This window comes from Mesoplodon bidens (assembly GCF_964165515.1).
Source record: "Mesoplodon bidens genome assembly, chromosome: 7".
Lineage (NCBI taxonomy): Eukaryota > Metazoa > Chordata > Mammalia > Artiodactyla > Ziphiidae > Mesoplodon > Mesoplodon bidens.
Window position 1 is genome coordinate 10082245 of NC_138164.1, and position 16459 is coordinate 10098703.

The 16459-nt window shown below is 38.9% G+C and overlaps 1 protein-coding gene across 3 annotated transcripts in view; it reads right to left on the reverse strand.

Moving 5' to 3' along the window:
* Positions 1–16459, reverse strand: part of JHY (junctional cadherin complex regulator) — a gene marked incomplete at its 5' end in the record, with an annotated part of 62471 nt that overhangs the window by 12575 nt on the left and 33437 nt on the right. For 2 of the 3 annotated variants that reach the window (XM_081240213.1, XM_081240212.1), the window contains one exon: positions 2500–3152. In XM_081240213.1, the coding sequence (XP_081096339.1) occupies positions 2500–3152 (653 nt within the window). Of the gene's footprint in view, positions 1–2499; positions 3162–16459 lie in introns of all 3 variants that reach the window. The other variant, XM_081240211.1, reaches the window with a different exon arrangement.

The window sequence follows — 16459 nt, forward strand, 5'->3', positions numbered from 1 at the left end:
TTATCAAGTTAAACATAATTTAAGAGAGAGGAAAGTAAAGGAATTTCAGGTAAATTTACCAGTGAAATGTACTTGCTGAAAGAACTTCTAAAGGATCTACTTCAGGAAGAAAGAGTAAAATGGAAAAAAGAATGGGAGGCAAAGACAGTAATAAACAACTGGTTAAATCTAAAACATCACTGACTCTATACAACAATTATAAAACAATGATTAGTTTTAGAGATATAAGATGCTGGATAAAAATATGTATGACACAAAGGGTGATTGGATTAGAACAATCCAATGATTTGAATGTGTCTGCAGGAGAATAGAAATTTTAAGACTAGACTAGTTAATAATGTAAGTTAAAAAAAAAAGAATAGAAGGAGAATATGCATTTCCAAATCAGTAGAGGGAAAAAGTAGCAGAAAGTTCTATCAGTTCAACAGACAATATTAAAAAAAATAAAGACAATATGTATTGGAAAAAATAGGGTGGCTAGGACAAATTAAGATAGTAGAAATTAATACAAATATATGAGTATCACAAAAAAAGTAAGTAGTTTAAAGTTTAATATCTGCCCACAAATAGCAACAAAAGAAAAGCCAAACAAAAAAACACATGAGAACTAAATAGTTTTACTGGAAAATTCTATGAAATCTTCAAAAAGCAGTTCCAATTGTACATGAAGCCTCCCGGAGGATATAAAATGGGGGAATTATTTTATGGCTGGTATAATCTTGATAACACATCCAGGCGGGGGCCAATGGCAGATTGGAGAATTTTAAGCCAGTCTCACTTCCTGCATGTGAATGTTAAATCCTAAACAGTGTTAACAAATCAAATCAAGCAATTTATTAAAATAGTATGACAAGTTGGGTTAGTCCTAGGAATAAAAGGATGATGGAATGTTAGAAAATCTGTTAACACATTTAGCCACATAAAGGATTCAATGAGAAAATTTTTCAATTGATGCAGAGAATTTGATAACATTAAATATCTATTTATGATAGAAGTTCTTTGCAGGAAAAAAATAGGAATAGGAGGTCATTTCCTATTTATCTCCCTAACTACTAAAAATTAAATATTTTTAATGGCAAAAATGTTAGACTCACTCCCTCTAAAGTCAGGAAAAAAAGACGAGAATGCCTGCTATCTATCTATCACTATCTCTTCTAGGAAGCGAATTCTGAATCTTATTAATTGTACATTCCATACCTCCAAGTGGAGCACTTAAATGTCTTCTGATTAATTCATGTGTGTCAAACTGTCTCCCAACTTTGAAAATAAGCTCCTTGAAGGTTCCCACGCATCATACTACTTTTGTATCTTTTATAGCATTTTAGTCCTATATTCAGCCATATCAGGTATGTAATAAACACATTTGACTGAATGATATCAAGAAATACCCCGATTTTAAAAATAGCTTTTCTTTCTTCTAATTATAGAAGTAATGCATCTACACTGTAGGGAACTTGGGGACAACTCAGAAAATATAAAGAAGAAATTAAAAATAATCCCAATCTCTCTTGCCAGAAATAACCACTATTGACATTTTGGTGCATTTTTCATCTTCTCTGCACATTTTGACATAGTAGATAGAGCTCATAATCCTTAGGTGTAATTTTTGCACTGTACTATTTTCTCTTTATAGAAGCATTTCCTCATAAACATGGTTTTTAATGGTTACATGATATTAAATATTATAATTAATCTAAACATTTCCTTATTCAATTATTGTTGTCATTTCTGTAAATGATATATATTTTATTGAAGTGTAGCTGATGTACAGTGCTGTGACAATCTCTGCTGTACAGCAAAGTGACTCAGTTATACACATATAGACATTCTTTTTTTGTATTGTTTTCCATTGTGGTTTATCACAGGATACTGAATACAGTTCCCTGTGCTCTACAGTAGGACCTGTTGTTTATCCATCCTAAATGTAATAGTTTGCATCTACCAACCCGAATTCCCGGTCCATCCCTCTCCCTCCCCTCCTCCTGCTTGGTAACCACAAATCTGTTCTCTATGTCTGTGAGTCTGTTTCTGTTTTGTAGATAGGGTCATCTGTGCCATATTTTAGATTTCTCATATAAGTCATATCATATGGTTGTAAATGATATTTTTACACCCACGTGTTTTTTTTTTCTGTATTTTAGATTATTTTCTTAGGATAGACCATTACAGAGTTGGAGAGAATTTGTTCCCTCCGAACGTTACTTGTGACCCTCAAAATATACTGATCTTTTTTGACTGGGTCCCTCTGCCCTTCTCCCTCCAACCTCTGGTTTAACGACAGTGGAAAAAGTAGAGGAGACAGGGAAGAAGAAGAAATACATCAAAAGTGGACTATTTTCTGCAGAAATCAGAGGCAAGGACATCATTAGGAGAATTTTTCTTCTTGCCTGACCATCGCCATGAACGGCCCCCGCCCCTCCACCCCGTCCTCCCCCTCCTGTCTTTCTCTAGCAGCCTCTCATTACTCTAGAAAACCACTTGAGAACAGGAAATTCTTACCATAATATTTCTAAGTCCTTATACTTTGTTTCTGTGTAAGTCCGTTTGGATTGCTTCTTATTTTCAGTTGATCCATTATTATTTATGTTAGAAACAGACTGAGAGCCTTTCTGGCTAAGGGATGCATGCTTCTTATTAAGTTCATGAAGATAGTTCAAGTCCATATTGGAAAGAGTGTCGATGTGTAGCTGCTGATATGAAAATCTTTTCTCTTCTTGGTCTTTGTGTCCTCTTTCTGTATTAACATTCATCATTGAGTGATACCTGGTAGAATTTTTATATAATACCTTGTCAGAAGCCTGGTGTGGGGGAGCAAATTTATTGGAGGTTACTTTGGGTTCCTGGTTTCTTGGTATACCTGAGTATTGTAAATCATCGTTCGGGGCATTCATAAGCACGACTGTTTCCTGTTTCACTGCAGTATGTATTGGCTTATTTGGGGTTTGCTGCTGTCTGGAAGCGTTATTCTGGTGTCCTTGACTGACAACCAGTTCTTCAGTCACCAGAGACTTTGGGCCGTGCCGGTGTTTATGCTGTTTTTGAATCTTGTGCTTGGCTGGTCTTCTGGAAGTTTGCTGGCCATTGGTTGTTTCTGAAGATTGACCTCTGGGTCCATTGCTTGATTTTGCATTTTCAAATTGAGACCAATGTTCCTGGTAATCCAAAAAAGATATTTTTAGTTAGTATAAAGTTAAAAGATTGGCACTCTTCACCAATTTTAGTGTTCTCAAACTGGGAGTTAAGACTTCTAGGAAGGTGAACACAGAATTGAAAAGAGGTAAAGAAGGAGAACAGAGGGTCCTTTCCTCATTTCGGGCAGTGAGAGGGTGATTAGCTGAGTGGTTCCTCCTGGCAGTTTCAGATTATGAATTTTCTAGAAAGAAATAGCTTAGAATGGGCATTATATTAAGGGCAAGTCTTTGACTTAAAATGTTATAAAATGAAGTATTACCAAATGGGGGAAAAAAGCAGCTTTACCCCTACAGAGCTGCATACAAAGGAAGTGAAAATCAACATCAAAATATGCAAGTTTATCTTAACTAAGATGAATATTTAAAAAAAATTATCCAGAAAGAACATCAACAATTTGCTTTACCCACCAAGTACAAGTTCAATATGAAATACAATTCAGATGATCAGATCTTCTTACTCATATAGGTCAGAAGCTAGAAATGATCTCTTCACCAGATGAAACAAATTAAATTTTATTCAGAGGATTATAAAAGAGTCTGCGCGGTGATAGGACATCTGTGAAACCACAAGGGTTGTTTTGCTTCTGTTCCTTAATATAGCCTGTACTTAGGCAATCAAACATCTGGGGGAAATATTTCAATTTCAGAGCAGTCTTTATGCTTTCCAAAGTCTTGTAACAACAAAATGTACTCCTGGTATAATAGATGCACTATGTAACTATATTGTGCTAAGCCATTTAGACATATTTCCCGAGGAATAAAGTGCTCATTACTTTGTGAAAAACTAGCTGAGTTAAGAGGCCTTTGGAAAGAATGATTAAATGCTTACTGAAAACAGTCAGAGGACCATATGCCTCAGTGTGTTATATAACTGCAACATAATTCTTCCTTGCTGAACACACGTATAAAAAGCCTCTGTGGCCTGTATCTATGCAACGTTAATCGAAAAATGCAAGTTACCCAGATCATTTGAGAAAAAAACTTGAATAAATCATGTTTTTGCTCAAATTGTTTTAAGGATAAGTTCAACTATTATTTCACTTTTCTGATATAATTGCTAAGGCTCATCCTACTCCTGTATAATATTTAATGGTAGTCTACTTCTCATGAAATCTCATTATAATGATAAGGTTGAGATTATTCAATTTAAAACAGTAATATACAATATGACTTCTTATATCAGATTTTCAAGTAAGAATGACTTATAATTCAAAATTTAGAGTAAGTTCTCCTTAGAATTTGAACTTTCTGGAGGATTGGCCAGGTTCTTAGTAGCTCCTCGAAACGTTAAATGTTTACCTGCAGTGCTCCAAAAAAGAAAAAACTTCCTTTTCTGTCTGTATTTCAATTAAGAAGGGTTTTTCTTTTCATGCAATATATTGAGCTGCATGGGGGAAATGTGGGCAAGGAGGCTCTGCCAACAGACAGCCCAAGAGCATCCTTCCTTGTAGTGGGTCCAGAAGAACATTGTTATTTACACTCTTGTAGGTGTGTTCATGAAACACAGCAGCTCTTTTCATGGCTGTCATCGCTGTTCTTGAAGGTCAAAAAAGATCCCTCTTTGCTGTGACCTAGAGATATTTATTAATGCTGATAATGTCATTCTTTTCAATATTTGTTCAGCCTTCTTTTATTTATTTATTTATTATTATTATTATTTTTTTTTGCGGTACGCGGGCCTCTCACTGTTGTGGCCTCTCCCGTTGCAGAGCACAGGCTCCGGACGCGCAGGCTCAGCAGCCATGGCTCACGGGCCTAGTCTCTCCGCGGCATGTGGGATCTTCCCGGACCGGGGCACGAACCCGTGTCCCCTGCATCGGCAGGCGGACTCTCAACCACTGCACCACCAGGGAAGCCCCAGCCTTCTATTAAATTGAAGGATAGTTGATTTACAATGTTGTGTTAATTTCTTTTGTACAGCCAAGTGACTCAGTTTAACACATATATACATTCTTTTTTTATATTCTTTTCCGTTATGGTTTATCACAGGATACTGAATATAGCTCCCTGTGCTATACAGTAGGACCTTGTTATTTATCCATTCCATATATGATGGTTTGCATCTGCTAATCCCAAACTCCCAGTTCATCCCTCCCCCACTTCTCCTTCCCGTTGGCAACCACAATCTGTTCTCTATGTCTTTGGGTCTGTTTCTCTTTCATGAATAAGTTCACTTGTGTTATATTTTAGATTCCACATATAAGTGATATCATATGGTGTCTGTCTTTCTCTTTCTGACTTATTTCACTTAGTATGATAATCTCTAAGTCCAACCATGCTTGTTCAGCCTTTTAATTGCTAGAAAAATAAGTGACCAGGAACTCTTTTTCTGCTGCCCTCTGACTGTACTTGTCCAGCTCTCTCTCTCATTTCCACTAAAAAAAAACCTATCAATAAATTTTTTTCCTGGGGTACCAGACCCAAAATCTTGGGTTACCACTTGGTCTTAATCATGTTATACCTTTGCAGCTGACAATTCAGATGACAATAGTGCTCTTCACAGGGTGCTTTGTCAACAAGGCCAAGGACTCATCATTTCATGAGATACTTCAATTGCCTCGAGTGTTAAATCCACTGTTCACGTAAATGTAAGTGCCCAGAGACGGCATTTCAGTCTCCAGAAAGAAAGACGTTTATGGGCTTGATGTGATTTCTCTCACCTTCCGAGCAGCCTACTTGAGATCTGAGGTTTACTAAAGATTTATTACCCACAATTGAGGCATCAGGTGTCACTCTTTAGGTGGCAAGACCCTAGTTCCCTGAAGTTAATATACAAAGCCATTCTCAGGCTATTTAATCTCCATCAGCACCAAAATCCTCTATTTCATCCCCCTCTCACTGGGGTTCTTTTGTTACCAACACTCACAATCAGTCCGGACTACAAGCACTCAGAATAACTGCTTAATGGCAGTAGGTTTTCCCAGCACACAAAGCTGAGTCCTTTGGCTGGAGCGTTAGCACCGGGGTCTCCTGATGCCTAATGCTGGGATGATAATTTCTCAGTAAGATCTGTGCTCAGTTATTAATGCTCCTTCATACTGTGCCATCCAAGGGAAGTCTGCCCCCAACCCTGAGACAGGCAGCATCCGGCTATTTCTCTTCACGACTTTTCCCGTTTACATGACCTAAGCAGAGGGGAGAATGCACGCTTTGATGTCAGCCAAAACGTTAATCTGCTCTAAAACAAAAGCCGTTCTTGTTCTTAGTCACCCTGATCGACCCTGGAGTCCTGTGGGTTGTGCCTGGGCTCCAAGATTAGCTCTGAAGTTTCTTTTGTGTTTACTAACAACAAAACACACATGCTTTGAGTCTGGGTTATACATTCCATTCGATAATATTAATAAAATTTAGAGAACACAGTAGCTCTGATTTTCAGTGCTAGTATAGAAGGACTCTATGCTCAGGTGAATAAAAGCGGCATAGCTCTGTTGATAGTGCTGGAGGAAAACCAAATGAATAGCTCTTTGGAAAGGTGGGAAGATCACTTAGGATGTGGTCACAAGGATGTTGACACAAATAAGTCAAAGACACTACGTATCTTTCACGCTATCATTTCTTTTCCTTGTCTAGAGAGGCAAGAGTTATTTTATTTAGAGGCAAGAAAGGAGACATCCTATTTCATCCTTTTGAAGACTCATGTATTGGGGGAACTTTCTTCTTTCCCACTGCCAGCATGCTCCTTTCCTGGGAAGGATCTTTGGCTGCTGGGAGTGTACCCTCTTGCACTGGCCAGCAAGGGTCTGACCCTTAGCTCAGTACTGTGTCTGGTTCTGAGCACACAGTAGAAATGGGATTTGGAAAATCTGTGAAGATTCACAGGTGAGCACAAAGCGATTCAGGGCAACAAGACCTATGTGGACAGGTAAAGTGAGGATGGATTGCTTGGCTTGAAGTAAGGATCTTAGGCATGTGTATGGCACTTACATAGAAAATGATGAGGATGACCATCAATTCTCAGTATTTTTTTTAAAACAGATCTTTATTGGAGTATAATTACTTCACAGTACTGTGTTAGTTTCTGTTGTACAACAAAGCAAATCAGCCATATGCATGCACATGTCCCCATATCCCCTCCCTCTTGAGCCTCCCTCCCACCCTCCCCATCCCACCCCTCTAGGTCATCGCAGAGCACCGAGCCAATCTCCCTGTGCTATGCGGCTGCTTTCCACCAGCCAATTATTTTACATTCAGTAGTGTATATATGCCTATGCTACTCTCACTGCGCCCCAGCTTCGCCCTCCCATCCCACATCATCAAGTCCATTCTCTATGTCTACCTCTTTATTCCTGCCCTGCAACTAGGTTCATCAGCACCTTTTTTTTTTTCCAGATTCCATATATATGTGTTAGCATACAGTATTTGTTTTTCTCTTTCTGACTGACTCCACTCTGTATGACAGACTCTAGGTCCATCTACCTCACTATAAATAACTCAATTTCGTTTCTTTTTATGGCTGAGTAATATTGCATTGTATATATGTGCCACATCTTCTTTAGCCATTCATCTGTTGATGGACATTTAGGTTGGTTGCATGTCCTGGCTATTGTAAATAGTGCTGCAATGAACACTGTGGTGCATGTTTCTTTTTGAATAATGGTTTTCTCAGGGTATATGCCCAGTAGTGGATTGCTGGGTCATCTGGTAGTTCTATTTTTAGTTTTTTGAGGAACCTCTATTCTGCTTTCCGTAGTGGTTGTATCAATTTACATTCCCACCAACAGTGCAGGAGGGTTCCCTTTTCACCACACCCTTTCCAGCATTTATTGTTTCTAGATTTTTTGATAATGGCCATTCTGACTGGCGTGCCATTCTGACCAGCGTGAGGTGACACGTCATTGTAGTTTTGATTTGCATTTCTCTAATAATTAGTGATGCTGAGCATCTTTTCATGTGCCTCTTGGCCATCTGTATGTCTTCCTTGGTGAAATGTCTATTTAGTTCTTCTGCCCAATTTCTTTTTTGATTTTTTAAATAAATTTATCTATTTTTGGCTGTGTTGGGTCTTCGTTTCTGTGCGAGGGCTTTCTCTAGTTGCAGCAAGTGGGGGCCACTCTTCATCACGGTGCGCAGGCTGCTCACTGTCGCGGCCTCTCGTTGCGGAGCACAGGCTCCAGACGCGCAGGCTCAGTAGTTGTGGCTCACAGGTCTAGTTGCTCCGCGGCATGTGGGATCTTCCCAGACCAGGGCTCGAACCCGTGTCCCCTGCATTGGCAGGCAGATTCTCAACCACTGAGCCACCGGAAGCCCTTCCGCCCAATTTTTAACTGGATTGTTTGTTTTTGTAATATTGAGCTCCATGAGCTGTTTGTATTTTTTGGAGATTAATCCTTTGTCTGTTGTTTCATTTGCAAATATTTTCTCCCATTCTGAGGGTTGTCTTTTTGTCTCGTTTATGGTTTCCTTTGCTGTGCAAAAGCTTTTAAGTTTAATTAAGTCCCATTTGTTTATTTTTGTTTTTATTTCCGTTACTCTAGGAGGTGGGTCAAAAAAATATCTTGCTGTGGTTTATGTAAGAGTGTTTTTCCTCCATTTGTAGTTTATTTTTGTGTATGGTGTTATGTAGTGTTCTAATTTCATTCTTTTACATGTAGCTGTCCAGTTTTCCCAGCACCACTTATTGAAGAGGCTTTCTTTTCTCCATTATATGTTCTTGCCTCCTTTGTCATAAATTAGGTGACCATATATGTGTGAATTTATCTCTGGGCTTTCTATCCTGTTCCATTGATCTATATTGTACCATACTGTCTTGATTACTGTAGCTCTGTGGTATAGTTTGAAGTCAGGGAGCCTGACTCCTCCAGCTCCGTTTTTGTTTCTCAAGATTGCTTTGGCTATTCGGGGTCTTTTGTGTTTCAATACCAATTGTAAAATTTTTTGTTCTAATTCTGTGAAGAATGCCATTGGTAGTTTGTTAGGGATTGCTTTGAATCTATAGAGTGCTTTGGGTAGTATAGTCATCTTCACGATATTGATTCTTGCAATCCAAGAACGTGGTATATTTCTCCACCTGTTTATGTCGTCTTTGATTTCTTTTATCAGTGTTTTATAGTTTTCTGAGTACAAGTCTTTCACCTCCGTAGGCAGGTTTATTCCTAGGTATTTTATTCTTTTTGTTGCAGTGGTAAATGGGAGTGTTTCCTTAATTTCTCTTTCTGATTTTTTGTTGTTGGTGTAGGAACGCCAGAGATTTCTGTGCATTAATTTTGTATCCTGCAACCTTACCAAATTCATTGATTAGTTCTAGTAGTTTTCTGGTGGCATCTTTAGGATTTTCTATGTGTAGTATCATGTCATCGGTAAACAGTGATAATTTTACTTCTTCTTTTCCAATTTGTATTCCTTTTATTTATTTTTCTTCTCTGATTGCCATGGCTAGGACTTCTCAAACTATGTTGAATAAGAGTGAGAGTGGACACCCTTGTCTTGTTCCTGATCTTAGTGGAAATGCTTTCAGTTTTTCACCATTGAGTATGATGCTTGCTGTGGGTTTGTCATATATGGCCTTTATTGTGTTAAGGTAGGTTCCCTCTGTGCCCATTTTCTGGAGTTTTTTTTTTTTTTTATCATAAATGGGTATTGAATTTTGTTGAAAGCCTTTCTGTGTCTATTGAGATGATCATATGGTTTTTATTCCTTAATTTGTTAATGTGGTGTATCACATTGATTTGCATATATTGAAGAATGCTTGTATCCCTGGATAAATCCCACTTGATCATGGTGTATGATCCTTTTAGTGTGCTGTTGGATTCTGTTTGCTAATATTTTGTTCAGGAGTTTTGCATCTATGTTCATCAGTGATATTGGTCTATAATTTTCTTTTTTGTGATATCTTTTTCTGGTTTTGGTATCAGGGTGATGGTGGCTGCACAGAATGAATTTGGGAGTGTTTCTCCCTCTGCAATTTTTTGGAAGAGTTTGAGAAGGATTGGTCTTAACTCTTCTCTAAATGTTTGATAGAATTCACCTGTGAAGCCAGCTGGTCCTGGACTTTTGTTTGTTGGAAGATTTTTAATAACAGTTTCAATTTCATTTTGTGATAGGTCTGTTTATATTTTCTAATTCTTCCTACTTCAGTCTTGGAAAATTGTACACTTCCAAGAATTTTTCCATTTCTTCATGGTTGTCCATTTTATTGGCATATAGTTGTTTGTAGTAGTCTCTTATAATCCTTTGTATTTCTGCAGTGTCAGTTGTGATTTCTCCTTTTTCATTTCTAATTTTATTGATTTGTGTCCTCTCCCTTTTTTTCTTGATAAATCTGGCTAAAGGTTTATCAATTTTGTTTATCTTCTCAAAGAACCAGTTTTTAGTTTTATTGATCTTTGCTATTGTTTTCTTTGTTTCTATTTCATTTACTTCTGCTCTGATCTTTATGATTTCTTTCCTTCTACTGACTTTGGGTTTTCTTTATTCTTCTTTCTCTAGTTGTTTTAAGTGTAGGGTTAGATTGTTTGTTGGAGATTTTTCTTGTTTCTTGAGGTGAGATTGTATTGCTATAAACTTCCCTCTTAGAACTGCTTTTGCTGCATCCTATAGGTTTTGGGTTGTGTTTTCATTGTCATTTGTTTCTAGGTATTTTTTAATTTCTTCTTTGATTTCTTCAGTGATCTCTTGGTTATTTAGTAGCACGCTGTTTAGCCTCCATGTATTTGTGGTTTTTACAGTTTTTTTCCTGTAATTGATTTCCAATCTCATAGTGTTGTTGTGGTCAGAAAAGATGCTTGATACAATTTCAATTTTCTTAAATTTTCTGAGGCTTGATTTGTGACCCAAGATGTGATCTGTCCTGGAGAATGTTCCATGTGCACTTGAGAAGAAAGTGTATTCTGCCACTTTTGGGTGGAATGTTCTATAAATATCAATTAGATATATCTGGTCTATTGTGTCATTTAAAGCTTGTGCTTCCTTATTTATTTTCTGTTTGGATGATCTGTCCATCGGTGTAAGTGGGGTGTTAAAGTCCCCTACTATTACTGTGTTATTGTCGATTTCTCCTTTCATGGTTGTTAGCATTTGCCTTATGTTTTGAGGTGCTCCTATGTTGGGTGCATAAACATTTATAATTGTTATATCTTCTTCTTGGATTGACCCTTTGATCACTATGTAGTGTCCCTCCTTATCTCTTGTAACACTCTTTATTTTAAAGTCTATTTTATCTGATATGAGTATTGCTACTCATATCAAAAGCTTTCTTTTGATTTCCATTTGCATGGAATATCTTTTTCCATCCCTTCACTTTCAGTCTGTATGTGTCCCTAGGTCTGAAGTGGGTCTCTTGAAGACAGCATAATATGGTCTTGTTTTTGTATCCATTCAGCCAGTCTGTGTCTTTTGGTTGGGGCATTTAATCCATTTACATTCAGGGTTATTATTGATATGTATGTTCCTATTACCATTTTCTTAATTGTTTTGGGTTTGTTTTTGTGGGTCTTTTTCTTCTTTTGTGTTTCCCGCTTAGAGAAGTTTCTTTAGCATTTGTTGTAAAGCTGGTTTTGTGGTGCTGAATTCTCTTAGCTTTTGCTTCTCTGAAAAGCTTTTGACTTCTCCATTGAATCTGAATGAGATACTTGCTTGGTAGATTAATTTTGATTGTAGGTTTTTTTCTTTCATCGCTTTAAGTATATCCTGCCACTCCCTTCTGGCCTGCAGAGTTTCCACTGAAAAATCAGCTGATAACCTTATAGGGATTCCTTTGTATGTTATTTTTTGTTTTTCCCTTGCTGCTTTTAATATTTTTTCTTTGAATTTAATTTTTGTTTGTTTGATTAATATGTGTCTTGGTGTGTTTTTCCTAGGGTTTATCCTATATGGGACTCTCTATGCTTCCTAGACTTGGGTGACTATTTTCTTTCCCATGTTAGGGAAGTTTTCAACTATAATCTTTTCAAATATTTTCTCAGGCCCTTTCTTTTTCTCTTCTTCTTCTGGGACCCCTATAATTTGAATGTTGGTGCATTTAGTGCATTAATCTCAGAGGTCTCTGAGATTGTCTTCAGTTCTTTTCATTCTTTTTTCTTTATTCTGCTCCTCGGCAGTTATTTCCACCATTTGTCTTCCAGCTCACTTATTCGTTCTTCTGCCTCAGTTATTCTGTTATTGATTACTTCTAGTGTATTTTTCATTTCAGTTATTATGTTTTTCATCTCTGTTGTTTGTTCTTTAATTCTTCTAGATCTTTGTTAAACATTTCTTGTATTTTCTCAATCCATGCCTCCATTCTATTTCCAAGATTCTGGATCATCTTTACTATCATTACTCTGAATTCTTTTTCGGGTAGTTTGCCTATTTCCTCTTCATTTATTTGGTCTTGTAGGTTTTTACCTTGCTCCTTCATCTGTGACATATTTTTTTGCCGTCTCTTTTTTTTTTTTTTTATGAGTGTGATTGTATTCCTGTCTTACTGGTTGTTTGGCCTGAGGCTTCCAACACAGGGTTTTGTAGGCTATTGGGTAGAGCTGAGTCTTGGTGCTGAGACGCTCTGTCAGACCTCACTCTGATGAATATTCCCTGGGGTCTGAGGTTCTCTGTTAGTTCAGTGGTTCATAAGAGGGAGGCCTGGGAGAGGAGGGGCCCTCTGGGAGGAGCTGAGTGGGAGAGAAGCAGAGGGCAATTGCCCCGCCCACTCAGGCCGGGGAGCCTGCTGAGCTCCCAGGCTGATCCCCTGCCCTCCAAAGCCCTCTCCAGGCTGCATAGCTCCTTGGGGGCATAGGAGGGAGGACAGGGAGATCAGGAGAGGCAGGCAGAAGGGGCCCTCCCAGACAGAGGAGCAGGAGAGGAGAGGAGGGCGTTTGCCCTGCCCACTCAAGCCCAGGAAGCCTGCTGGGTTCCCAGGTGAGGTCCCCCACCCTCTGAGACCAGGGGTGGAGGGCACCCTGGGCCCCTTCTGTTTCTTGAGCCTAAGCCCCACCCTCCACAGCCCCCAGGGCCTTTTTCAGCCCTGTGGGTCCTGAGCATTTGCCCCGCCCACTGCCCAAAACCTCACCCTTTCTTAGGCCCCACCCTCCACAGCCAGGGCCTTCCCCCTCACCCTTTTTTTTTTTTTCCTCTTATTCTTTTTTACTATTGTGGTATTGTTGTACCTTCTGGTTGTTGATTCATCTTTATTTTTATATTCTTCCTAACATATTGGTTAGTTTCCTAGTCTAATTTTAATTTTTACTTTGTTATTTATTTTATTTATTTATTTTTTGGCTGCCCCAGGTGGCTTGTGGGATCTTGGTTCATGAGCCCAGGGTCGGGCCAAAGCTCCTGCAGTAGGAGCTCTGAATTCTCAGTATTTTTAAAGTGAAAACACACAGGCTTAAATGGTCCAGGGGCCTTGTTTCCAGCATATCACCCTTTCTTTTCTTGTCCTCTATCTCCAGTTTCTGATCCTTTCAGCATATAAATGTGTTTAAACCTCTTCTATTAAAAAAAAAAATGAAACAGTCCCTTACTTGATCTCATTCTCTGGTTAAACCTCATCTGTTAATCCACAGCCAGGCATCTTAAAATGTAGGCTGGTCTTCATTTCCCCAGCTCTCATCCTGACCTCTGTACCCTTCAGGAGAGCCCTTATTCTCACTGAAACTGCTTTGCTCAGGCCACCAATGACCTTTTAGTGCTAAATCCTATGGTACCATCTTCTTTAAGTTTCTATTTTTTCAAACTTACACAATTATTTCAAACTTACAGAAAAATGGCAAGAATAGCACAGAGAACCCCCAAATAGCCTCACTGATTCACCACTTTTTAACATTTAGCCACATTTCTTCATTCTCTCTCTTTCTGTAGCTCTCCCACTCTCCATTTGTAGACAAACAAATATACATTCTATCATTTATAGTATTATTGTTTGTATCATCATTACTTAGTTTGTCTGAATCATTTGAAACTTGCATATTTGAGTTGCATACATCACTCCCTTTTCATGGCACCTCTTTACTTGTCTTATCTGCAGAGCTGAACCCTGTTCACTGATTTCCCTTCCTTGAAGTTTTCATGTCTCAGGTTCCATGACACCATTTTATCCTGGTCAGCTTTCTGCCTCTCTGGCAATCCCTTTGTAATCTTTTACCTTCCCTACCTCTGCTCTCCCTTAAAATATTCTTACCAATTTCTCCAGGGCCCTGTTCTTGACCTTCCTTTCTTCTCCCACTACCTACAATTCCTGGGGCAGCTCAGCAATTCCCATGGCTGCAACCCACCAGGGAATTCTTATGATGCAAATGCACATAGGCTAACTCAGATGTCTCTCCTGAGTTCTAGGTCCTCCTCCCTACAGGCACCTCCTAACTCAACGTCAGGCACACTGCTGGCCTCACACACCGCTCTTTCATTCCCAGAACCAAAGCCCTCCTTTTCTTCCTCAGTGGTGTTGGTGCCACTAATCAGACACTCAGAAACTATTCTCTTTCTCTCTCCCACGTTCACCTTGTATTTAAGCAATTGCTAAGTTTGTTCATTCCACTTCCTGACCACCTCAAGGCAGGGGCTGAGGGGGATCAGGTGCTGTCCTAACCTGCCAGGAGTTCAATCCAGCCGGTGGAAGAAGATATACCCACCATCCCACAAAGTGAACTGATGGCATGTGGAGTGTGGGGCAAACAGAGCAAATGCTGCCACCTTTCCAGTTCTCTCATCATCTCTTGCAGAAATTACAGCAGAAGTTGCCTGACTGGTTTCTCTGTCTCTGCAATCTTATTATTCTCTTCCAATCTATTCTTCAGGCCTTGGCAGTTTGTTAACATGCAAGCCCGATGATGTCATTAACCTGCTTACAATTTGCCAGTGGCTTCCTGCTCTCCCTAGGATAAAATTGAAAATCTTTTGATCGGCATGAAAAGCCTTTCATGGCCCCTAGCTGACCTGCCCAGCCCTGTGTCCCTCACACTTTTCCCTTTAGCTACTGAACTCCAGGTGATACTCAGGACAGACTAGATTGCCCTGCATTTTTACACGTCTGCTCCCATTTGTCTGCTTGGCATATTTTGACTCATCCTTCTAGGGGCAGCTCAGGTGCTATCTCTTTTCAGGAAGCTTTTCCTGTCTTTTTAGGGCAGAATTAGGTGCTCTTTTAGTTACATTAAAAGAAAGAATTAAATTATACCTACTTTTATATCACTGCATTATAATGATTACATAACTGTCTTCCCACTACCAAAAGTTTTAAGCTCCTTGAGGGTAGGAATCTTTTTTTTTTTTAAAAAAGGATCTTTTGTCAAGTTTTATTTACTTTTCTCAAGAGTTTTTTTTTTTTAAAAAAAAACATGTCTTTTGGGCTAGTCACCTAAAAGCTAGTGGTTGGAATATAGTAGGTACACAATAAATATTTGTTGTCTGAATTATTTTGATTTCACGTAAAGGTATCTCGTAGTAGTGAGTTACTCATTGTTAGGGTAAGTTTACTGAGGGATATGCAGATTCTTTGAAAATCATCTTTCAAGAAAAAGATTTCAAATGAGGCCCATTTTCACTTGAGATTCACTAAATGACCTTTAAATGGTTTTTTAATCAACCATTAAATATTGAGATCAGCTTTGGGTAAAGCAATGTGCTAGGAGGTGGAGAGGAATACAATGCTAAGGTTCAAGGAGCTTATCATGTAGTTGGTACAAAAGAAACACAGGCAACAGCTAATGAGACAGTGGCCGAACAGGATTAAACCCTGGCAGACTGGTCCCAGCCACAGGCACAACAGGACAGGGGTGGAAGAGGCAGGAGAGGGACCACAGAGAAGCCATCGGAGGTGGGTAGTTGAAGAGGAGAAAAAAAGTCAGCCTGGAGGTTTGTATGCTGAGTGCCCCGCGAGCATGCAGGATGCAGCGGAACACCTAACAAATCCTTTCTGAATAAAGAAAGGGAAACATCCCTTGGGCTGCTCGGTCTTGCTGTCATTTAGATGCAACAATCTTAAGACGCTTTGCTCTTTATTTCCTTTACTCAGGAGTGGTTAGAAACAAATGAGTCTTGTACCCTCTCAGAGATGAAACAGTATCCTTCTTGCTTTCTTCTGATTTTCTTCTGTACGAAGTTTTTTACTGTCTCTGCCTAGGACCATGCCGTGCATTAAGCACCGTGATTTTACCTTGATTATTTTATCACTGGCCGAGACTCCTAGTGACAAATGTGAAAGCTAGAGTTTGCAAGAATCCTATATGCTTCAACTGTGTTTCCTATAGTAATCTAAGTAACTAGAGATAAAGGATCATAGATTTATAGCATTTTGCAGCTGGGATGGACCTTGTAGTTCATTTCGGCCAATGCTTCGTTTAAGAAAAAAGAAACTT